This window comes from Scomber scombrus, chromosome 12 (assembly GCF_963691925.1).
Source record: "Scomber scombrus chromosome 12, fScoSco1.1, whole genome shotgun sequence".
Classification (NCBI taxonomy): domain Eukaryota; kingdom Metazoa; phylum Chordata; class Actinopteri; order Scombriformes; family Scombridae; genus Scomber; species Scomber scombrus.
The window spans coordinates 15,149,010-15,173,544 of record NC_084981.1 but is presented as its reverse complement, the minus strand read 5'-3'; the positions used below and the strand labels follow the sequence as shown (position 1 = coordinate 15,173,544).

Genomic DNA, 24,535 nt, shown 5'->3' with positions numbered 1-24,535 from the left:
AAACTCGGGCCCTCTTCCAGTAACAATGCAGACAGCTTCTTTTCCTGAGTGTCTGACAATATTTACCAGCTGACACAACCTCTCTCAGCCTTCTCTTAGATACAACATACCGAGGCTCTGCTCCAATAATATGACACAGGAAAGATTCATCTCCCTACCTTTGTGAAATGAGAGGCAAACTGTAAATCCGCACAAGCAAAGATGAGGAGAGGAAGAGGTTGAAGTACAAAGTTTTATTCGAACTCATTACGACTGAAATGTGAAGGAACCCAAAGCCCTGTTATTTCTTGTGTTAAATTAGTGAAATAATTTGACTTGCTGTGTGCACAAGCATGGTGTAACATGCAAAATAGAGATCAAAACAAATATGTGGACATTGCAGTGACAGAAGAGCTGAATGATCCCTAATTCATAGGTTATAGTGAATACATGAATTAGTGTATTTTGCCTCCCATTAGTAGGTTATCAATATTAAAATCTGTGGTGATGGTACAGCCTCTGCATGCTTTTGGCTACCATGCTTCTATTTATCACATTTTGTGTAACACAGGCAAATTGTGATGCCCCTGTTCGTCAGGAGTTTGTCTCACAAGTGGCACTTAAACAGCAACTTCCAAAACACATGTACAAAATTACAAAATAAATAAGTCACTTTTTTAAAATCTTCTTTTTTTTACGGTTTTGTGATAAAATGGGCTCACAAAGCATTTTTTTTAAAACATCAACCATGGCACTTTTCGTTAATATCGTTTTCGTTGAAGAGTAAAGTGAAACACAATTCATGCAGCAAGTGTGACGAAAAGGTCGTTATATGTTGAGTTTGGTCTAACGAGTTTGCATCAAGCTGAGGCAAGGATGCTCTGTGCACACAAAGAGCCGTCTGATGGAAAAATGCTGTTCAGTAAGACACTGCAGCCAACAATTTTCATTCCAGGTGTGGGGAAGCAGAGCTGTAGTGTAGGTGCAGAGACTCTCGGGCTGTAGCCCTTCTCCAGCTTGTTTCCTGGCTCTGCTGTCTAACAATGCTGAATTTCATTTCACTGCTCATTAAAAGAACATCTTTGTAGCCAGTCCTGCCTTTTGACGCTGGCTGAGAGATGATAGCCCAGGGAGTGAAATCAAGACAGATTTAAACTGACGTGGGTTCATTAGACCTGCAAACGAGAAAAAAGGCAGAAGAAAAATCCAAGCATAAGTGTCAGCAGTGTGCATTGTGTTTGAAGGTTGTTTTGAAAGCAGACCTGACTATATGTGGCCTTTTGACACAGCTACAATAATTTACATATCAGCAACAATGATTTTAAATATCTTAGCAGGACTATGGCTTGAAATCTTGACAAATGAAACCCTAGCTGCTGTGCTCACCTTGTCTCCTGCTTTGAAATGAGGTCAAAGGGCTTTGATGAAAGCTTTTAATGTGTGAATTATGCAGCTATGTCTTTCTCCTTTCATGTCTTTGATCAATGCCACTGACTGGAAAGCTTTGCTCTTGAAGCGTCTCGTTTTGCAAACCACAGCAGCACCTATCGCTCGCCCTGACATCACAGGCTTTTTAGATAAAATCAAATGTGTGATTATGCTACTGCACCTTTGGAGGTGTATGCATATATGTATATAAGCATATGTTGTATACCTGTGTTGTTTCTGCCTTTCCATTTCGATGATGTAATAAAATACAAAACCACACTGGGGAAAACCACCTTTCCTGCCCAGTTGTACTATTGTACTTGGTATGATTGTGCAATGACAATAAAGACTTATCTATCTATCTATGTTAGGTAGGCGGGACAGCCTCAACTTAACAAGCCACACCTGAACCTGCTCAGTCTCTTCCTTTTGCTGGCTGAAGCATGCTGGTCTGTGTGTAGAAACTGCTATTTCCTCCAGTTGCCTGTACCCCAGATGGATTATTTGAGTAAGTTATAGATATTTGTTATAGTTATTTCAGTTTCTTTGTTTGATTGTTTTTATTTGCCTTTTATCTTTATGATCATCTGTGACAGTCAACTACTTAAGTGGAAATCTTTTGAAAGGACAATAAACAACTCTCATCTCTGGTCTTCATGCGTGTGCCCATGCAGAGGCTCTTTAAATAACCCAGCTACCACAAAGTCAAGTTTCTACACCCACAGCGAGTCCAAGGGTAAAAGAAAATAATTGGGAGCTTGAGAGTGTTATCGTGAATCTCTGGGGGGATGTCAAACTCGCTCTGTTTCTTTCTCTCTCTCTCATTCTCTGCAGTGGGCAATAAGGCAATAAGGTCAGGCTTGTCATAAGGCGAGGGTGTAATTAATGCTGCCCTCTGACAGAGGAGCAAAAGTGAGATGCAGCAACAGCATGTTGATAAGAAAAATAAGCAGTGTGTGAGATTGAATGAGATAATGACCTACGTGGTGTAAAGATAAAGTTTTGTTGCAAGTGAAAACATAAATTATCATTTTAGTGTTCTTTTTGTAAAGATAAAACTGCAAAAGAAATGAAAGAATGAAATAGAGCGCTTGATAGAAAAGAGCTTACATCACCCTGATTTAATGTTTTCTTCCACTGATTTAAATGAACTCTGCTGTCAGATTGTAAATTTGTCTGAGATGGTAACAGTTTGACTTCAAAAGCATCTTTGTACCTAAACTTTCCCACAAATTATAGATAATCCCAGCAGGCAGATCAACAAGCTGTTAGCATACAAATTGATTCAAATCTGTAAACTGTAACGGTAACCTTGTGCTCTCTGTGTTCTGCATGTTTCCAGACTTTAAAACACTAACTTCATGATCCATTTCTTTAAGTGCTTGTTTGGCCAAGTGCCTGTGTGGGAGGTGTGTTGGTGAGATATCAAAGCTATTTACCTTGGATGCTCTTGTGTAATGCTGTGTCCCACACACTGGTCATTCCATGTTATGGTCTCATGCAGGGTGTCTCTCAGTGGTGGAGTAAGGCTCAGCTGAGACACAGTCAATGTTTTCCTTCTAATCCACTTGTGTCAAACAAGGTCCAGCAGACACAGCTGTGGCCTTCGCCGCTGCAGCTCTTCATTGTGAACAGCCAATCAAAAAGTTCCTCTGGCCTGCTGCATCTTGACAGGCAGCAGTGTCAAACTCCATAATAGTGTCCAATAATTTGTCTCTTTCTCAAAACTGGTATATTCAAAGTGCATTAAATCAGTAATACTGTCATATTTCCTCCAGGTTTTCTATTAAAAAGTTTAAAAATTGGTGCCATAATCACTACTTAATATCTCTGTAAGTATGTAAACATTAAATTACATTTATTTTTTCATCCCTTCAATGTAGTTTTGGATGTTTTAATATTGTCATTTATTACCCATTTGTAGGAATTGCAGTCATGAATTGCAAAGTAAGAATTAAGGGTCAAATTAATGATAATTTATGGTTTTAGGGCGATTTTTAATTATTTCTGATTGTGAGCCTCAGCTGAGACTAAATTGTGTTTTCAAATCCTTTAATCAAATTGTTAACTAAAGCAATCAAAGATATCTAATTTCATTCTTTATCAGTTTAATAAAAAAAATTAATATTGTCATTCATTAAAGAATGTCATATAGAAGTCATAAAATAACAAGAAATTTGGTTGATTACTAAACTTATGCCTAAAGTTATGGTTATTAGTAATATTAAATAGTGATTCAATCACCATTTCTTAGTGAAGGCTGGTGTAAAGTGTTACGTGCTGTTACTGTGTATGATGGTTGGTTAATATAATTATAAAGGTCTTGTTAAATGTGAGAACACTGCAAACCAATTCGCTCCTTCACCACATCCATTGCCTTCAATATTTATAAAGTGTGAATGACATGTTTTTAAAATGCATAGGCCATCTGTGCACTTGTCAGCCCAAACAAACTTTGGCTAGCTGTCCTGCAGTTCGACTCAAGCCAAATATGACTGCCACACAGCGGAAGTCTTCACATGTTTATTATATTCCAATGGGGCTCCTCTCCTTGTTGGCGTCTCTGTTTCCCATTTTGTGCTTGCGGATCAAAGGTTTCTCTGGTCTCAACCCTGATACTCAGATAAAACAACAGACTGACTGCACATGTCCTTCTGGGCAATATTGTGGTGAGGTAGATTACTTTTTTTTTTCCATTTCATACTTGGTCCTTCACTCATTCTCACATATTATGTGTTGTGAATTTGGGGAATTGTGGTTCAAAAAGTGCTCAAAGGTTCAAAAAGCAGGACTGTCTCAATGTAAATAATGTAGACAAAACTCTCTCACTGCTTAAGTCCTCAGCAATGATGAGGTGTATGACAGGCACTTCAGCACCAGGTAACAACAGTCCTCCCACCACAGGGGGAGCTACGTCTCTCTACACAGAGCTCTCGTCCGGCCTGGGCAGCAGCTGAGTGTGTTTCCTCTTCTCTAAAATCCTGTTGAGCTCCTCAGCAAAGGAGGAGCAGAGCGGTGACGTGTTCTCAGAGTCGCTTTGTGTTAGCAGCACATAGCTGTTGCCGTTCATCCTCCTCAGGACGCTGGGCAGTGTGGCCGACAGCCCATTGGGGAAGTTGCTCTCTGGGGAGGGAAGTTGTGGAGTGGGAGGTAGAGGAGGGGCTGGGGGAGGGGACTCTTTATTGTATGATGTGTGACCCTCACCAGGGACGATTTGAAGAAAGCCTCCATCCTGGACGTTGCCGTTATGCTGCTTTGAAACTCCATTGCAAATGCCGTTGCCATTACAGTGACTGGAGATAGTCTTCAGTTCCATGTGAGAAGAGTTTCTGTGCTGCTTTCTGTTTTTGTTGTGTTTTTTACTGGTCGGGTAGGCTGCAGCAGCTGCACGTAATGAGTACTTCCCTCTGTTGCCCACTCGCAGGCAGAAGCCCACATAGACGAGGACCACAGTGAGGACCAAACACAGGCCTCCGAGGATGGTTATGAGGGACAGGTACATGGCTTCCATGTTTCTCGGGGAGAGCAGCTCTAAGTGGGGGAGCATAGAGGCTGGCTGAGGGGGCAGAGGCCTTTCAGAGGAGGGAGGGTCAGTGGACGCTGGCAGGATGGTGAAGAGACTGTGAGGGTTTTCAGTTGGATCAATAGGTGGGGGAGGGGGCAGGTCTAGGCGGATGGTGACATTGTAGGTAACTATGGCAACCTTGATATTGTTCTCAAGAGCATAGCAGGTGTACTGCCCGCTCTGCTCCTGCCGGGCCTCAATGATCAGTAAGCCATCCGTGCCGGTTCTCAAGCCAGAGCTCAGGCCGTAACCCTCCAGCTCGCTGCCATCCAGAGTCCAGAGCGGTGTCGCCAGGTTGGAACTGAGCTCACACTGCAGCAGCACGTCATCGGCCACTCGCACGGAGCGGCTCCGCTGGACAATGTCTGGAATACACACATTAACACAATCAGTCTTAAAATTAAATTTCAACACACAACTTCACCTCGGACTCATTTTATATGCTAATTGCTTAACAATTACTGAACTTATCAAATGCTGTCCAGACTCCTTGAGGCATAAACAGCAATTACAAATCTTTTAATTCCCACCGTCATATTACCTTGTACAGAGAGAACAACGTGGGGGCAGATGCTGCATTTTATCAGATTGAAATTGTGAAGTGAGAGAAGGCGCCTGCCTTGAATATCAAACAGATATCTCTCCAGAGATGGCAAAAACGTGATTAAAGAAGGGAGGAGTGGGTTTTGCCAACACAGTGTGCATAATCAACTTTCAAAGAGGCATTCATGCCATCTGATGACAACTACGCATCTCTCTAGTCCTTCCTAACATCTTCTATTTTCAAGCGCCCTTTCATCATTCATTGCATTAAAAGCAAACTTTTTAAGCAGCACCTTGCAGCAAATGATATTTCTGCATACCATCATGTGTGTTCTCACAGCCCCTGCTGCCATGCTGAATGTCCTGAATTAAAGTGGATCTGTGGAGAGAGAGAAAACATAACACTAAGTATATAATGGCAAAGCATAAACATGTCTTTTTTGCTTAACATAACATAAAAAATATCCTATATTGTGGGTGCTAAGATTCCTATTTCTACCGCCTTCTGTATACTGATCCACTTATCCCTCATATCAGTTATTGCCTCCATAACAACTTTCTACGGAGTAAGCCTATCCGTTCAGATTAATCAGTACACTTAAAGTACACAGCCAAAACAACATGTCACAGTTTACAACATGTTTCTGCCAGCATTGTGATTACGCAACAGTTCTAGGAACTGACATTTTGACAGGACACAGTGATTCTTGAATTAAATCAAATCGAGCATAAAAAATGGCACCTGCATAATTTTAATCACCTGATCCAATCACACTCACACACGTCGGCACCCACCTGTCTGCATGTGCCATGATGTCCACACACTGGGCTCCGCTCCAAGCGCAGTGAGGGTCCCTTGCAAAGATGCAGTCATAGCAGGAAGAGTACCTGTGGCAGTTTGAGAGGGGCAGCTGCACCACACCTAATGGAGAGCTGATGTACACACTCATCTGGAGGAGAAGAGAGTACATTTAAATACTGTGGGAGGGACTAATTTCTTGTGCGTGTGTGAGGGTATGCTGGTCAGACACACTACCTGTTTAACGGAGATCAGCAGATTGTTAACAGGCTGTGGTTCTTCAAATACTTGAAGCTCCTCAACAATGTGCAGCTGACCCTCGACTTCTACAGCCTTATGTAACCAGCCTTCATCTGAGTGACACAGACAACAAGAGTGAACATCAGAGACATTTCACCACCCACATTATAGATTGTCACAGCATGGAGGAGCCTGTTCACTAGAAACTAAATATATTATACATTTCTGTTGACCACTCTACAAAATACATCAGTATTTTAGACTGACTTTACCTTCCACGTAGCCACTCTCATTCATTCCAGTAAGCAATGAGAATTAACTTGCAAACACTTCAGACTAGCTTAACATTGGCAATTTATTCAAGAATAAAGTCACTTTGCACTATTTTCTGACATTAATTGATTAATCAAAAGAAATTAATAATGAACATAATTAACATTTTACCCATGTTAAAATAAAAGTTATACTTGAAAATTATTTTCATTAATAATACATGTCCTTATACCTGCATTATAGTCTGTTATAAACCATTTGAATTTTATATACTACTTAATAAATTCTTAATAGGGGGACTTAAAGTGTCTCCATAGTAATAAGTTGCAGACCCAGTTATGTTATTGCTGCATAGAAGTTGGCGCAATTGGTATATTCAAGAATGTGAGAACATCCAACATGTGGACATGTGCTAAATAGCATTCTTTGTAATGCAAGAAATTTAAAAAATTAGAATGCAAAGCAACTGCAGTTTGGAAGGTCGTTAAAGGCTCATTCAAATTAAGTTTTTATGTCGCCTCTGGTAGAAGTATTGCACAGTTACTACCTGATAGAAATTCATACACACCTGTTCCCATGTATAATACATGATATGTTTGTCCATCTAAGCCTTGAATCAGGTGGACTGCCATGTGCGTGTAGTCTGTGGTCCTCCTGAACAACAGGGGGCGTCTGTCTGATGGCTGAACCTGCTGGGACATCAGAGGATGTCTTCTGACGAAGTCCAGCACATCATCTGGTAGGGAGGTGGACACGTTTATGCCCTTGGCCCTCAGAGCATTGGTTATACACTGCAGGAATAGAGGGCAAAAGCAGAGAGCAAAGCAGTAATGAATATGGAACAAGACACACTGTGGGCTGGAGGAGAAAGAGATACAATTTTGGGTATTGGCTCATTTGTAAGAAAAGTTTCTGTAAGTTTTCTGTAAATAGAGATGGATAGTCGAGGGGAGAGAGGATGTCAGGAGGCTTAGCGCAATGGTCTGCAGGAAAATTAATGGGTTTCAGAAGGAATAGCAAACCTGTGGGAGATTGGGTCCGGGGAAAAGACGCCTTCTTACTTAATGTACAATGAGCCTGTGTGATTTCAGCAGCCAGTTTGTGCTGACATGCAGGCAGACTCAGCTCTCTCTGCACCTGACTAAAGGGACAACTTCCTGTCTTTCTTTGTCCTTTTCAAATGACTTCAGCCAAGGGCTCTAAGAGGCTTTCACGGTCCCAAGTTAAAACCTTTGACCGTTTTTTCTCCTTTCCATTTAATAGCAAAGTTCAAATTGAGTCCTTCAAAGTGTTTAAGTGACACTAGAGTGGATAATGTCTGCTTCTGCTAACGATGCCACAGCCTTGGCTGGCACACTAAGCCATTGTCGCCAAAGTGATGGACTGGAGTTAATCACCATGGAAATTGGTTTCAGTAACATAAGCTGGTTGTTTTTTGAGCCTCATACTTGAGGCTGCCACTCATCCTCCTTATCACTTACCCTCAATCTTTTCCTCTGACTCCATCATTCATGTAGCTCTACTTTGTATCAGTTTCCTCTGCTCTCTGTTGGGATTTTCTAGTGTGAATCCTTGGAGTCAGGAGAAATGCTCCATGTTGTGTATTAGAGATGTGGGTGTGTATTTACCGTTCCAGGTCGTGGGTCGGGGATCTTTCCAGTGTATTCCGTCCACTTAGAGCCAGAGTCCTGGTTCTCCATGTAGGGTCCTTGGAAGGCCTCTTGGACTTCAGACAGAGCAAACCGACACACTGCAGACGCCTTCACGTTCCTCCTACAGACAGTAACACACACACACACACACACACATACAAAGAGTGAGAAAGACCAGAGCTCAGGCTGCTAACAATAACAGCAGTAAACCCAGTGTTGCTATGGTGACAGCAGTTGAAATACAGATCTGTGGCTCACCTAGTTGAAAAGATGGAAAGAAGAAAGCACAGGGGAGAGGGGAGGGGATGAGTGCTTACAGAGATACTAAGAAGCTGATTAGAAGTCATATATCTCTGTGAAGAGTGGGAGGGGAGAGAAATACAAAATGGAGTCAGAGGTGTGTTGTAGGAGTTGCAGTCAAGAGGTAGGAGGGGTGGAAAAGCATCCCAAGAGAGCAAAAATGAATATCAGTATTTGTCCGTTTTCAGTCATCAGTGTGTGTTTGTCCTCAACCTTAAAGAGAATTAACCATATTGAAAAACTGAAGTTTCTACAAAGGGCCTTTAACTTCTTTGAAGCCCATTTAAATCTGCCCATCTTTGTAATTAATATTCTCAGCTCAATCTGCCACCTCAACTCAACTTGCTTTGTCTCTTCCACGTTATTCCCTGCCTGCCTTGTTCAACTGTCTGAATGCATCAATTGCTGCCTTTCATCTTTGTCTCACTCAGTTTTTACATTTGCATCCTCAAAGCCTCCCTTAACCACAGTTCCCAACACCGGACGGACGGACGGACAGACGCACCCATGCACACCCACACACACACACACACACACACACATTCTCCCTACTCACCACTCCAGACCAAAGATGCCGTAGAAGAGTGTGTCCTGCGGCGTGTGGCCAGGCATGACGAACACACTGCGCAGCATGTTGAAGTGGAAGTCATACTCGGGCAGAGAACATGTCAGCCTGGCCTTGAGGAAGGATGTCCAGCGCTTCTGGAGAGTTAAACGGCCTCCCCTGTCCCCCTGAAGGATGAAAAGTCGGGGGGGAAAGGAGAGACAGAGGGTCAGATGAGGTAAGGGCCTGGGCAAAATAAAATCTCTTGGCTCAAGTTGGCACACAAGGGGAAGTGAACCTCCTAAAGAGCACAACAGATGGCAGAGGAAAGCAATAATGATACACTCAAGAGAGTTACAGCTTCCCATAGGTAAGATTCCCTCACTGTAATCTACAGGTTTCTGTATGAATGTCTGTTTGTCCTCAGCAGGCTTCACCACACCTAAAGGTTGAAAGCACTTACTGTGGAGTGAATTTTTAACTGAATGTGACAGTCTCAACATCCATTCTTGATGCAAAAAAGAAGCCCATTTGTGAAAGGTTCACGATGAAAAAGCTTGACTCAAGGCTGGGAGTTTTTTGAAAATCCAGACATCATCTTGCCCTTTAATTGTAGCTTTTAAATGTATTCAGCCAGTGGCACATGGCAAATGTCACGCATGCCACCACAAGGCATTTCTATTAAGATGAAAAAAAAATCTAACTTTCAATGAGAAAACTAGAGCTGAGCTGACTTCATTTTAAGGTGCCACAGTAGAAGACGACAAGCAAGGTTATTACACTGTACAGTTCATTCAAATGGCTCTTGCCACTGTTAACTCCTTCCTGGGAAGCAGGAAAGTAAATAATTCACCATTAAGGCAGCAGTAGATGCTAAACAGTCTGTCTCTCTCCTCCAGTTCTCCATCCCTCTCACTCCGAGCCAAACTGACTTTGCAAGCCATTCATCAGCTATACAGTCTGCTCCTCTAATCACCCTAGGGCCCTTGTTACAAATGCATTCACCATCCAGCCCCTCATCTATTATGTTATCCTCACTTATCATCAACTAAGGCTTCACTCATGCCTGATGTCTCATGCCTGACTAGCCTGATGCAAGGCCTCACTACCAGTTACAGACATTTCTTTCTACTCTACTCTCACCTTACAAATCCGAGCCACTCGTGCCACCCTGCTGTGGCTGTAGGTTGTTGTCTGCTCCTGGCTCCTCTCAGTGTAAAAGAAGTAGATCTTATCATCATCGCCTGTGCTGCTGCCCAAACTCTCCTGCACCAGTGCCGAGCCCACAAAATCTGCCTCTGTGTGGGGGAGAAAGAGACGAACTGACTCATGAATCAACAATTGACTAAATTAAAAACTGTCAGCGTTTACATGCAAATGATATTCAGGTAAGCTGCTAATGAACATTTGAATCCCTGAAATTGAGTACAGCAACTGCTCAGAACAAATCTGAAAAAGGCTCTACCTGTGGCTTCTATCCAAAAACACAGAACTGCAAAAAGGTGCCAGATTTTACTGAGCAGTTGGCTTCATGTAATGTGGAGACATGAGGCAATTCCAAAACTAAAACTGACAGTCTGCACAGATGGTGAAAGCAAAAAGTAAAAGGAGAATATGTTTATATGCCTCAGTTATCTGCAAAACATCAGTTTGAGCCAAGTTTTTCAGTCATTTCAACCCAGGAGTAGTCTCCCGGGATAATCCATTAAAACCTGAAATGCCTGTGCATCTAAAACTAAGTTGCAAGAGTTAGTAAAGCAATCAGTAGCTGATTTAAGGAATGCAAAATAATGCGTTATTGATCCACTGAGGCTAAAACTGTCCCCATGCTGTTGAGGCCACCTTACCAGAGATGCTTGCTGATATGGAGGCTTAAAGCCTGGTGTTAGCTGGTCGACAGACAGAAACTTTGACCACTTAGACCACCCTGACACCAAAACATGCTAAAGGGGTTTTATCATTCCAGGAGATTAACTCACCATTCAGCCAGCGTGTTGGAGCATCTTCTGTCTTTAGCATGGGAGACAAAGAGTTGCGGCGGATATCTGGGAAGCTCCTGAATTCATACTGGGAAGCTGTATATATCTGCTGGTCTGCAGGAAAACCAAATTATCAGGTCATTCAGTTGTTTTGTATCACTCTGAAAAAGTTTGCTTACTGTTAAAAGGCATTACCAATAATGAGGCCAGTGTAGCCTGTCGTTGGGCCATAAGGACATTTGTCTCTCCCCTCTTCAGGCTGAGACGATATCACAAAACTCTTCTCATCCTACATAGGATGAATAAAGCAGAAGACATTTAGTTTCATCGATGAGGCAACATGAGGACTCACAAAAAATAAGAAAAAGATTCATGTGAAAGAATAGCAGATCAAGCTTTAACAGCTATACTGAGCTCTATAGTTTAAAAAAATGTAACATATGCAACTGCACTGAGGAGAAATAAATATCAAATCTGTTTAACAGTACAGTTGTTGCATTCCTTACTATGTATGCACACAGAGGTCTGAAGGCATAAGTCCCACACATGTAGAGATGAGTGGAGTTGAACCTCTGAAGGAAGCGGATGTGATTGAAACACTCAGTCTGGAAGAGGAGGAGAATGAAAGAAAACATTTCAGTAGGGGAACGAATATCAATACATGGGAGAGAACTAAACACAAAACAATGTAAAAAGGGGAGAAAAAATAACTAAATTCCTACCTTATTGTCTTTTCCCTTGAGCAGACACTGACGTTTTTGCTCAGAGGAGGCCTCCCACTCAATCTGATAGACAGCATAAGCGTACAGAGTTGAATGATTTCATATCACTGACTTGCACAGTTTTTTTTAGCAAAATACCACAGATCTGACAGTAGATTATAGAAGAGAAAGATCTTGCCTAACTTAAATCATTCTACCCTAAAGTTTGGCAGCAGAATGTTCTCTGTGGATGAATAACATGTTTTATTAAACTCTTATGTAACACAGAAAATGTACTTAACACATTTGTATTTACAGCTGGGGATGAACGAGTGGTTGCGAGGTGTGTTAAGCACGCACAAGAAATCATAGCTCATGAAAGACGACTGCATTAACATAATTAGCATAACAGCTTAATGTCAGGTTGTCATCAGGTAACAAACAGCAGTGTGTCAGCTCTTATGGGCACTTAAAACGGGTGGTCGACTTTAATGTCTTGATCATTTGTGTCTATATACAACATGCAGTATTTTGAGGACTCAACTCAATCACAGCAACACTGCTAACGATCATACATTATAGGCCCTGAACACGTACTTCACAATTAGCCTCTTACTATGAGCGATGCGGTCTTACATGAAAACGCCATTATGAGTGTAATGCTCAGTTGGAAAAATGTGATATCAACTACATCCATGCGCCATCGGGATTAAGCAACATTTGACATTTCAAGATCTGACAGTGTGGGATTTCAGCAGATATTGAGGAAATAACATGCAAGGATGTTTTTTTCTGAACATTGACTATTTAAAACAGAGTTTTGAGGGGCTTTAAAGAAATTGAGATTAACAATGATGCCTACAGCTGAGGACATTATCAATGTGGATAATAAGACAAGGGATAAAGTCAAACGTATCATTGTAATAATCAACCAAGGCACAATAATCTGTGATATTATTTTAATTAGAATATTTTATAGTTTTCAAGTCTTTTATAAAATAACACTCAGGTGCTCAAGTGAACACTGAAAGAGGTTGTCCTCTCTGTAATCATTCCTCCTCTTCATTCTGGCTGTTAAAAGATCCACTTCAAATGTGCTTTCAGTGAAAGTGATGGGGGCCAAAATCCACAGTGTCTACTAAGTCACGAAAATGCATTTACAAGTTTATCTGAAGCTTATATGAGGCTGAGTTAGTCATATCAGGTGGATACTAGCCACATTTACAGTCTTTTTAGCATCAAATTCCCTCTTTGTGTTCTCTCGGACAGTGTTTCCGTGTTGAGCTGTGGTGGAAGAGCAGTATCAAAAAGATGGACTTTGACACTACAAAGACTGTAACATTGATTTAAAACCTTCATATTAGCTTCAGATAAACTTTTAGATACATTTTTGCACAAAAGGAGGCTTGTGGGTTTTGTCCCCCCACCCCCATCACTGTAATTGAAAGCTCAGTATGAAGAGGAGAAATGTTTATGGCAAGAAGAAATCTATTTCAGTGTTCATTTGGGCACCTGTTGGACACTGTTGTTTTAAGACAGATTTTGAAAAATTGCGAACCTGTCCTTTAATAAGCCTCTTTAACCCCACAGACCATTTGCTGGGTCCATCATTTAACTAACTCATGTTGGGCAGAACAAGACCTTTCAACTCACAAAACTCATTTCAAATACAAAAGATTCCCAGTGTCTAGAGATACCAAAGAAGCCAACGAAGTGTTTATAAAATGAACAAGATATTTAAAACTTTAATTTATTAAGAGAGTGATATAGCTTGTAAACTGTGGGAACATGTGGATATAGTTTAATTTAACAGTTTTTACTTAAAAATAGGGTAAATCCTGGCAACTGGGTTGAGGTAGATAGTATGCTAATCACTATATTAATTAGAAACAATTTCTGTGTTATAATGATTTCAATACATGAAGTGATGTTAATTCAGCATCTATTTTTAAGAGTTACAGTAAAGGATATACAGTTTTCAGTTTTTCTCATTAATATGTAAGTTTATGCAGCAAGATGCTTCTGTGAGTTATTGTGTTAAAAACAATGTGACTGCACACACACAGAAACACACAAGGGGTGTCAGGGGAAGATATCCTGATGCCTCAAAATTAAGTGTTGCCTCAAAAAGATCCTACACTGTGGAATGCAAATGAAGCAGTGGCTGACTTAAAGACGTGGCAGTTGAGACACACAACAAGCAGCAACACCAAAACAAACTCACAGTGAGAGCAGAGCTGGCTGAGATGTCAGAGGCATTGAGAGCGAATACAGCCCCCCGGGCCCCAACGTAGAGATGCTCACTGTCAGCCTCCAGCAACATGGTGCTGTAGTTGACTGCAGAGGACTGGAAACGCCTGCAGCCCTGGAGACCTGAGAGAGGAGAAGAGAGGATAGGATAGAAGAGGTTATTAATGAAGGTAACCTTTTGTAACCCCTGACACAGCTGCCGCTACATCTATTTATGCAAAACAAGTCCTAATGACCTTAAAAGAATACATCACACGTGCTTTTAAGTGACTGAATCAGCAGTACGACATGAAATCATGAACAATGAGTAAATGGATTATTCTTCTCGCTCATATGGTTACATACATTAGCCTGGTGCACACACAACTGTCTACTGCAATTGATTACAGTTTGTCTCTATGGGAACAACTCTGGGCTAACAAATTAAACCTTTCTGGGAGAGAAAATAACAATAATAATAATAATAACTTGCTCACACTGCTATTTTCTCAAAAACTCAAGGCATTGGTTTATTGGTTTATCATTATTTTTGCAGTTCAACTGGAGCAGTTACTGAAATGTGTACATCCACAGATCCTATTGCATCTGGACCTTTATCTGATAATTTGAACAAGAAAATAAATGAAAAAGCACTCATGAAGCTCCTTCAGTGCCTCTTGAATGTGTTTAAAGTTATTGCTATCAGGTTGTAGTATATATTAAAAGCACAAGAGGGAGAGCTTTTTAAGTTAAACCTGACAGAAGAACAATGGGAGCGATGGGAATGTATCTTCTGCGATGGATTTTTTTTTAATGTTTGTTGAACATCAGTGCAGAGCAGTGAGAAAGACTTGCTTTTTTATTCTGAGGCACTTGCTTTAAAACTTAAGATTCTTTTTATATCGGGCAGCTCCGGAAATCGGGCAGTGACATGTCTGCGCGCGTGTGTGTTTGTGTGACTATAAATGCAGCGCATGTGAGAGCAAAGCGTCCCTATAGCTCTATGTTGCTGCTTATTAGACCGAAACCCCCCCCCCCCCGGACCGACACCGAGTGTAACAACCACCGATCCCGGAACGAACCTCCCTGAAATGACTTTTTGCAGGTTGGGATGTCTGCCAATAGGTGCAATAGGACAAGTCAGGTCATCTTCGAAGTCAGTGGGAATCATCCTCTGAGAGCCTTGAATGGCTGCACTAAATTAAATGGCATAACATTTAAAAGTTGTTGAGGTATTTCAGTCTAGAAAGTGGTGGACCAACCCGCCTGACATTACTATGCAGGACATAAAAATGTCCACAAATTTGGTGGTTTCAGCAGCATAAAAATGTTAGGAGTTTCTGCTATCATCTGTAATATCTATAGTTATATATAGTACTTTCATTTCTGGTCAGTGCCAGAAATGAAAGTACAACTCCACTGTTGATAATAAAGGCCAAGCCACTCCACTGTTGACAATAAAAGCCAAGGGATTATGCTTATCCTACACAGCTCCGCTAAGGACAGAGAAGATAATGAAAAGAGGCCCAACACAGCATCAGATTTCAGAGATCCACTTCTGCTTCATGTGGATTTCTGTGACTGGAAGCTGTTTCTTTACTGTGTGTTTATGTCCCCCCCCCCCCGTCCAGTTTTCCAGACTATATTGGGATGGATCTGTTTGACGGGACAAGATACTAATGACATTCACTCAAACACAAACACTCAGCAGAGAGACAAATTGTTCAGCACACTCACTCTTCAAGTCATAAAGTTGCTCGCCACAGTCATGGGATGTCTGAGAGTTACGTAAGCTCCAAACCTACGATCTATCAGGGCTCCGCTTAGCTTGGGTAAACATGACACCACTGTTAACACACACACACACAAACACACACACATCAAAGACACATGGAACCTCTAGGCATGTTATAACCATAACATTATCTCCACCAATGTGATGAGTTGTCAAATGAAAATATCTATCCAACTAATGCTGAGCAGGGTTTACTATCAGCTGGGAAATTTGATGCCAATTAAGAAATCAAGCTAATTTTAATGTAAAGTAATGAGTACAGTAGCTCAATATCACCAAAAAACATAAAGTGTCCGACTTCCTGCACCTCAGCCAGTCCATTTCCATCTCCAGTATCAATCCCTTTGTAGACTGCATGGTTACCAAGTAAGCTGTCATTAAGATTCCTATCAGCTGCTGCAAAACACAATCCTCTCTTCTCACTTCACCTGCAGCAGTCAGCTCTTATCCCAGACTGCTCCTGGGTGATCAGGTATCTATTTTTCCTCCCTCAATCCCAGCATCAGGAAGAAGAGTATTACATGAACACTGTACAGGATTTTCAGAACAATAAGTTTTCCTACGTGAGTGCACACAATATGAGTGCCTCATTGTGGGTAAAGACAAGACATAACAGCAGAGACAATGCCTAAGTTTCCTCTGTGTAATCAGAGTATGAGGACACACAATACTTTCTGTGTGAAGGCCTGATAGCTGGAGTTAGACACCTGAAAACAACCTCGCAGAGAGAGTGATACCACAGAGTTAGATTCATCAGGGCTGTATTTAAAATATATGATGACAGAATAATATCCCCAAGCACATTTTACCCTCAGTTTACACGATCATGGGAGAGAAAAAAAGCAGGATTTATTCTATAGGGAAAGAAAAAGATTGAGAGAAGCAGCGTGAGAAGGCTGTATCATATTTACTGAGCAAACACTTAGAGGGACCTCAGCTGATCAGCACAGTACACAGTGTTCAGGGACACATGTACGCACACACACTTGCTGAACCTCTAAGTGTTGGACTGTGTTTTGACAGCCTTACATACAGATGCACCAACGAGCGTCAGGCCTGTTAGCGGTTTGGAGTATTCTGACGCGCAAACTGACCAACATGCAGGTGGTACTAAATAAGGAATCTGTGGAAATTACATGCATCTGTCTACTTTATTTAAAGTGTCAAAATATGATAAACTCTCAAAATACTTGACAGGTTGAAATCAATGTGTATCATGAAAGGGTATTTTGATGTAACACAAGTTTTCAGTCTTTTTAACAATCAACCTGCTTTCTGTTTTGCCAGGTTTTAAACTCTTCAGCTCCTCTAAACTGTGCACTGGAATTCGTCAAATTAATCACCCTTAACAACCTCAATCCCTCAAAGTTTTTCACTTTGTTTATGGGAAAGAAACGAAAGTTGCAATGGGGAGAGAACATAGCTGTGTGTGTGTGTGTGTGTGTGTGTGTGTGTGTGTGTGTGTGTGTGTGTGTGTGTGTGTGTGTGTGTGTGTGTGTGTGTGTGTGTGTGTGTGTGTGTGTGTGTGTGTGAAACTGTGTGTGTGAAACTGTGTCAGGCTGTGCGGGTATTCATGCGTGTGTGATTTTAACCACCATGCACAAGGTTTTGAGTCTTTGCCTTTAGGTTGCTAAGAGACACACAGATTAAAGAGATTAGTGGTAAGTTTGCATATCGAAGTCTTCCCATCAGGAGCAAAAGAAACAAGGATAAGAGGGTAAAGGCAGGGGAAAAGAATTACAGGCGAACGATAAGAAAAGTACAAACTAATAAAGAGAAGACGGAGGAAAAGAGACAGAGCTTACGTGCCAAGGTAGAGAGGTGGATGGCAGAGGAGGAGATCAGTTGTGTAAGAGGACATGTAAGTGGGCTTGAGCACTAACCAATGATTTACAGAAACTGAGATACCAAGAGAGGTTCATAGCAAGAACAGGAGAAAAGATGGATGGTGAGTGTACGCAGGTGATGCATGGTGAGAAAGACATCTGTTTAGAAAAGAGAAGAGGAGAGGAGGAATATTGTTCTACAAGTCTCGAAGTGGAGACGTGAGAAAATTCCTTTCACACGTCTGTGTATCAACATATAAAGTCCAGGATCAGATAACAGTGCCCACACATGCACGCCTGAAAAATACTGTATACGTTCGTATTGCACCATATTACAACAGTTGTCATGGTTACAGTGCTTCTCTCTCTACTACCTACAGTGATGTCAGTCTCCCTGGATGCTCTGTAGGGATCCCAGTGTAAGCACTTCTGATCTGCTGATCCTCAGGCTACACGCCATCACTCGCACAAGATAAATTAATAATAATCACAGTAATACCATTTTTTAAAAACCATGGTTAACAGAAGGGGCAGGTGTGATACTAACCTGTGTGTGTGTGTGTGTGTGTGTGTGTGTGTGTGTGTGTGTGTGTGTGTGTGTGTGTGTGTGTGTGTGTGTGTGTGTGTGTGTGTGTGTGTGTGTTTGTGTACCAGTCAATGTGCACAAAATGAGTGAAAGAGAAGAGAGTGAAAAGAGAGTGACGGAAAAGATAAAAAAAAAGCTGTGTCAGGAGGAGAGAGTAAGACAGAGTGAGAGGCAGAAAAGAAGTAGGAAATAAGGGAAAGTGACAACAATATGACGAGAAAGAAGGCTGCATCTGCAATACTACAGAACATATAAAGAGTTTCTTCCCATGTGCAGATTTTCAGCTTTTAAAGAACAAACTGACAGCTTCCGTAACAAAATATTTCCTTGTGATATTTATAATATAATTTAGGACACAATAATAAAGATTTTTTTATCATTTGGGAGGAACGTGATGCACCACAAACTCTTCAAAAACCGACTGATTTTAGAACAAAACATGTGCTTGTGCTTACCGCTGGTCAACACGGTGACGCGTGGAGTCACATCCAGGTCCAGGGGCGTTCTGAATGGGTAACCGGCTGTCGCAAACACACAGCAGCTGAGCAGCAGGACCTGCAGCGCAGACGGTCGAGCTCCATGCATCCCCATCGAGTGTCAGGGTATACACTCATGCAATGGCATTCACACAAACATATTCACCCAAAGACTTGCATAACCCTGCACACACACGCCCATGCACTCCGACAACGCTGGCAGACAAGCAGGCAGCCTCTTTCACTGTGCTGTAGTGAGGACCGAAGAAACCTGAAAAAAGCACACACACAGAACCAACAGTGTCAGCAGTCAAGTCAACACCAGGAGAAAAACAAAACACTGTGCATGTGAGCCTTGTGATTGAAATTGTGACAGTTTTAAAAGTTAAGAGAAGTTGAACAAGAAGGCAAGCTGGTGAAGTTAAGTTCAAACACAAGAAATAAGCTGATGTGAAGGATTTCACAAGGATGACGACAGAGATATGAAAGACACACAAAGTGCACTCCCTCAATAAAATATTAGGGGCTTTTGCAGACCATTGAGGCACCGGCAGATTCATGCCAGCTCTAAATGTTGCAAAGTAACATTGTCTCGCAATCAGCAGCTGCCTAGTCCAAACACATGACTGAAAATATCATTAACCAAACAGTGACTGTCAAACAGAGCAACGTGCCAGTATCACGAGCAAACACTTGAGGATTTAACGGCAACGTGGAGCAATCCAGATCGATATGGTGTGAAGCAAGTTCAAACAGCAGACGCACCCGAGAGGAGCAAAATCCACGAAGAGGGAAGATAGAGAAATATGATAATCTCTAAGATGTGTGATGTGAATGCCAATGTTGTTCCGGCAGAACAAGACTCTCTTTAGGAGGAGAGAAAGGAGAGATAGTGAGAGGAGGGGAGGGAGGATGTGTGTGTTTGTGTCACCATCACATGCACCAGTGCACACACACCAGCACAGAGAATACACTGACAGATACACTCTGTGGAGCATCCCAAACCATTATATTTTGGTGGAATGGTGACATCTCTCTTTCTCTGACTCTCTCTTCACAGACACACACACACACTTAGCACAATTAGTGTTTGTGACTCCTACAGAAAGTCTCAGCAGTCCCTCAGGTCTGACACCATGACAACGGCGGGCTTGAGCGTTGCATAATGTGTTGGACAACCACAGCAGCATGCAGGTGAGGATAAGAGCTGCACTCTGTGAACCATGATGGTAGTAACGGTCAAATAAGGAATGGCTCATGTTTTACACACACTGCACGTAATCACTGATTATCATTGGATAGATAACTTTTTACCACCCACTGTAACCGGTACTATGTAGACTTGTTATGAACTACTAATGTTATGAAAAGCAACAAGAGTATGAACATATTATACCATCATTTTTGTCACTGTGGCCACTGAAAAAAATCCATGTACAATGTGCAGCAAAGTAAATAACTGAAACCTTAGAATAATGGTTCTGCAGGGGGACCATGGTGTTGGTTTTGTATTTGTATCTGTATTTTGTATTATTGTTACACATTTCTCAAAACGTACACAAGTTGTTAACTTTTGAGGGACATCTTTCACTATTTTGTGATATTTCGAATAAACTAAATTAATTCATTAACCACAGATATGATGTTGAAAATATTTGGAATCTGTTAGCAGCTTGCATTAAAAACACAGTCTTGGATGTCGGACTTTCCCAGAATTCATCTTCGAGGAAAAGTTTTCAAATTCATTACATTGACTGAAGAAAGTTTGAAAAATATAGTCAACAAAATCTTCATGGTGATAGATTTCTGTTAAGGGACATTTCATCTCCACTGGAATGCAACTGGCTGGAAACCAATCTAAATGCTTGGTAATGGGATAAATCATGCAAAACCACCAATGCAATTAAATTAATTAGGCTCTTCCAGGGGTGGATGAAAATGTATGACTTTTTCGTTTTCTAAAACTTCTTCAAAACTGACAGAATGAACTCTAAACCACAGCCTGGAATCAAGGCTGACTTTATGAGTGCCTGATGTAACTGTAAATGTAGCCATTTGGGAAATACTACTTTTTCACCTATGTTAACTTTTTATTGGTCTTTACAGCTCTGCCTTGCTCCTACTATGGCAAATATACTTTGGTAACAATCATTATTTCAGTTTTACATTGCTTCTCAGGATGTACTGTCTCTCCTGAGGCCTGTTTAACACTATTATCCTCCCAGACTTGTCTAAGCTTCTCTTGAAAAGATGGTGGAGGAGTAGGGCTCGGCAATATATTGATATTATATCGATATTGTGATATGAGACTAGATATCGTCTTAGATTTTGGATATCGCAATATGTCATCAGTGTTGTCTTTTCCTGGTTTTTAAGGCTGCATTACAGTAAAATATATAATTCTCTGAACTTATCAGACTGTTCTGTTATTTACCTTTTACCCACTTTTTCATTATATCAACATTACTGATTATTATTTATCAAAAATGTCATAGTGTAAATATTTTGTTAAAGCACCAACAGTCATCTCTATATTACTGTTGCAATATCGATATCGATGTATTTGGTCTAAAATATTGTGATATTTGATTTTGTCCATATCGCCAAGCCCTATGGAGGAGGTACACTGAAGAGCTCTTTGTAAGTCATTTATCTGATTCCTGTGCACAAAAATCACTAAAATGGGCTGTCAGGGTTTAAATCCTTTCAGTCTGTCTGTCAGTCAGTCAGTCAGTCAGTCATTCAGTCAGTCAGTCAGTCAGCCAGCCACAGTGGTCTTGACATGGTCTTATAACCCTGAAAAGAAGGAGTTTATTCAGATGGAAATGTTCCACAGAATATGAAATTAAATATGAAAGAGGGGAGAGCAAGCAGCAAGCAAGAGGGGAAATACCATCTGAAAGTCCAGCAGGGCAGAGGGAAGAGCCAGTAATTGTGACATTGCTGATTATCTTTCATCTAAAATCCATTACTCTTGACTTGCTCCTGTCCCCACAAATGCAGATGCTTTCAATTCTTAATTGACCACTGAGACAAAACTTTGAGAAAATGTAGAAAAAGAGATGTTGAAAATAAAATTAGGTGAGCCCAGAGGACATCACAAAGACTCTGCCGCTCACGACCGAACCTTTCTAATCTGTCTTCCTCCTGATCTCGCTGCCAGCTCTCGGTCCCATGACATACATTCACTGAAATGGATTTCATCAGGCAATTATATATATGTATAGTGTCTACAAACCTGCCTGAATAGAGGAGATTGGGGCACTGCAGTGACAGCTCCATCAACAGCTAGCACTTGTCCCAAAGGACTTGATACTATTGAATGTTTTTGAGTTGGAAACATTATTTGTGTGTGTGTTTAACAAATGGTAGAAAAGATTACAGTCAAAGCCATTGAGCTGAGCTACAAATGAGACTCAGACTGCTTTTAAGAAACACTCTTGTTTCACAAACAGAACTGAGCTGTATTTGTTCCCAATAAGTCTACTGTAGCTGCAGACTTTGTACAGTTGACTTTGTGAATGTAACACTGGGCTCTTTAACCTTTCACGCTAGATACGACAAAAGAGAGTCGCAGAAAGTTGTGCGCGGTCGGTACTGTACAGTAGTTTTGAAAATGCATTTAATGAATCGTTTTCAATCGAGACCTTGCTGACATGCTGTTTGCTATCATTTACAACTGTGTAAAACCGAATTTCACCAATAATTTGTGTTATTTCTGAGGATCTTTTCACCCTGTTGCAGCTTTTCTCACGAATCAATCACAATTTTTTGGCAAAGTTTGAAACCACTCAAAACCATTGAGAATCTCATAAGAAAATTGGATGATTTCAGCTAATTAAGACATATCTGTTTTATAAAAATAACTCTAGTCTAATAGAAAGTTATTTTATTTATTTTATTTTATCCATAATCCTAAATTTGCCCTTACATCACACAACACCAATTGTCTGGATAAAGACAGAAGATAAAGGCCCCCCCAAATTCATTCATTGTGGTATTTCCATCGACAGGACATGCTGACTGTATTCTGAGCTGCCTGTTTCATAAAGATTTATCAAACTTGCTCCCTTGGACTGAGCTGAAGCCAAATGAGAGGCTGCAGCAGAACACTGGGGAATTATAAGTGACCAAAACCAAACATTTAAATGAGGAACAACCACTTAACCTTTGTTTAATGGGTGGTGTAAAACACAATAGGAAGAGAACATCAATGACACTATCTACATAACAATAACACATTTTATTTTGAATGACCACATCTTTGCATATCTTACTTCCTCCCACTTACCATTTAGTACTAAATCGTGACTTTTTAAACAGGCATACAAGAGGCTTCATTGGGTTTCTCCACACAGCTAATGATTAGATCACAGCTTGGGCAGGAGAAGGCTGATTATCCATCTTAAAACACATCAATCATGCTGTCCAAGTATCTACAACATCATCAGTGTGTGTCTACAGCTGATTTGCCAACTGGCTTCTTGTCATGTGTTTTCCATATGAATCACAGGATTTGCATGCTGCCCAGTTCGTTCACATCCCTGTTGAAATCTGACAGGTTGGAAATCACTGTACTGATGCAGCCTCAGGAGTGTTTTTTTTCAAGTAGTAATGCAGTAAAATGAAGCACGAGATGGGAAGAAAAGCCAATTATACACACATTTATGATATCTGTGCTCTACACCTGTGGGGTATATTGAGCTTCTAAGGTTGAGAAAAGGGTTTTTTAAAAAATAGATAAAAAGCCCACCTCATAGACATATATGTCATATTGAGACAGGATATTGTGAGCGATATTACACCAATATCAAACTCTAAGTCACTGTAAAACCATTAAAAACTATTACAAAGATATTTTAGTGCATTAAATACACACCGACGACACAGAATTACTTAACTATCACTATAAATACTATAAAGATACCACAGAAGAACAAAAGTAGGTTCTATAAACAAGTGGGGGTATTGAATCGATAGATTGAATCGAAGCAGTGCTCGTACACTATAATGTTCAGTGTGTCTTACCTGACTCATGTAGTAATTCCCCGAAGAGCAGGAGATGTGTGTTTCCTTGAGCTCAAGATAATCCAACTGGACTTTAAACGCCTATACAGTTTCCACACACACCTACACACAGAAACACTCACTGAATGACACACACGTAGCTCTGACAAGGAATGACTGACTGACTCGTAGCTCCTCTCCACTCATTTGCCATCACAGGTGGCCCGCCCTCCCTCAACTCTCACTTCTTTTCCTCCGCACAGCACCAGCCTGGAAACACTGAATCAGGTAGTCCGTTCTTTATCCAACAGCTCAGTTTCAAACCTGCTTCGTGGTTTATTGTCCCACTTTCTTTAAGTGTATTAGGAACCCCAGTCTCAGGAAGGGCAGTTATAGTTATGAGGCAGAAGTGAAAAAAGGTGCTTGAACACAACCTGTCCCATTTAAAGCTGCAGAGTGACGCCACACTGACACCTAGTCTTCATAGAGGGAATTACATACATCCAAAAAATACATGTTAGAGCTTTTTAATTGGATTTATTGATCAAATGTAAGCACTCATCAAACAAGAATATAGTCAAATATATTTATCAATTCAAACAAATTTTATTTC

The 24,535-nt window shown here is 41.0% G+C and overlaps 1 protein-coding gene across 1 annotated transcript; it reads right to left on the bottom strand.

Moving 5' to 3' along the window:
• Positions 1 to 218: 218 nt before the first annotated feature.
• On the bottom strand, positions 219 to 24,086 carry LOC133991623 (semaphorin-4G-like). The gene is made up of 16 exons (XM_062430098.1): positions 23,944 to 24,086; positions 18,895 to 19,186; positions 14,228 to 14,376; positions 12,025 to 12,087; positions 11,809 to 11,907; positions 11,498 to 11,591; positions 11,303 to 11,416; positions 10,467 to 10,621; positions 9,336 to 9,511; positions 8,456 to 8,600; positions 7,396 to 7,618; positions 6,552 to 6,667; positions 6,311 to 6,465; positions 5,836 to 5,894; positions 2,847 to 5,337; positions 219 to 1,154 (listed from the first exon to the last, which is right to left on the bottom strand). Exons 2-15 carry the CDS (start codon positions 19,028 to 19,030, stop codon positions 4,328 to 4,330), a joined length of 2,694 nt encoding a protein of 897 aa, XP_062286082.1. The 5' UTR covers positions 19,031 to 19,186; positions 23,944 to 24,086; the 3' UTR covers positions 219 to 1,154; positions 2,847 to 4,327.
• Between the last annotated feature and the right edge of the window lie 449 nt (positions 24,087 to 24,535).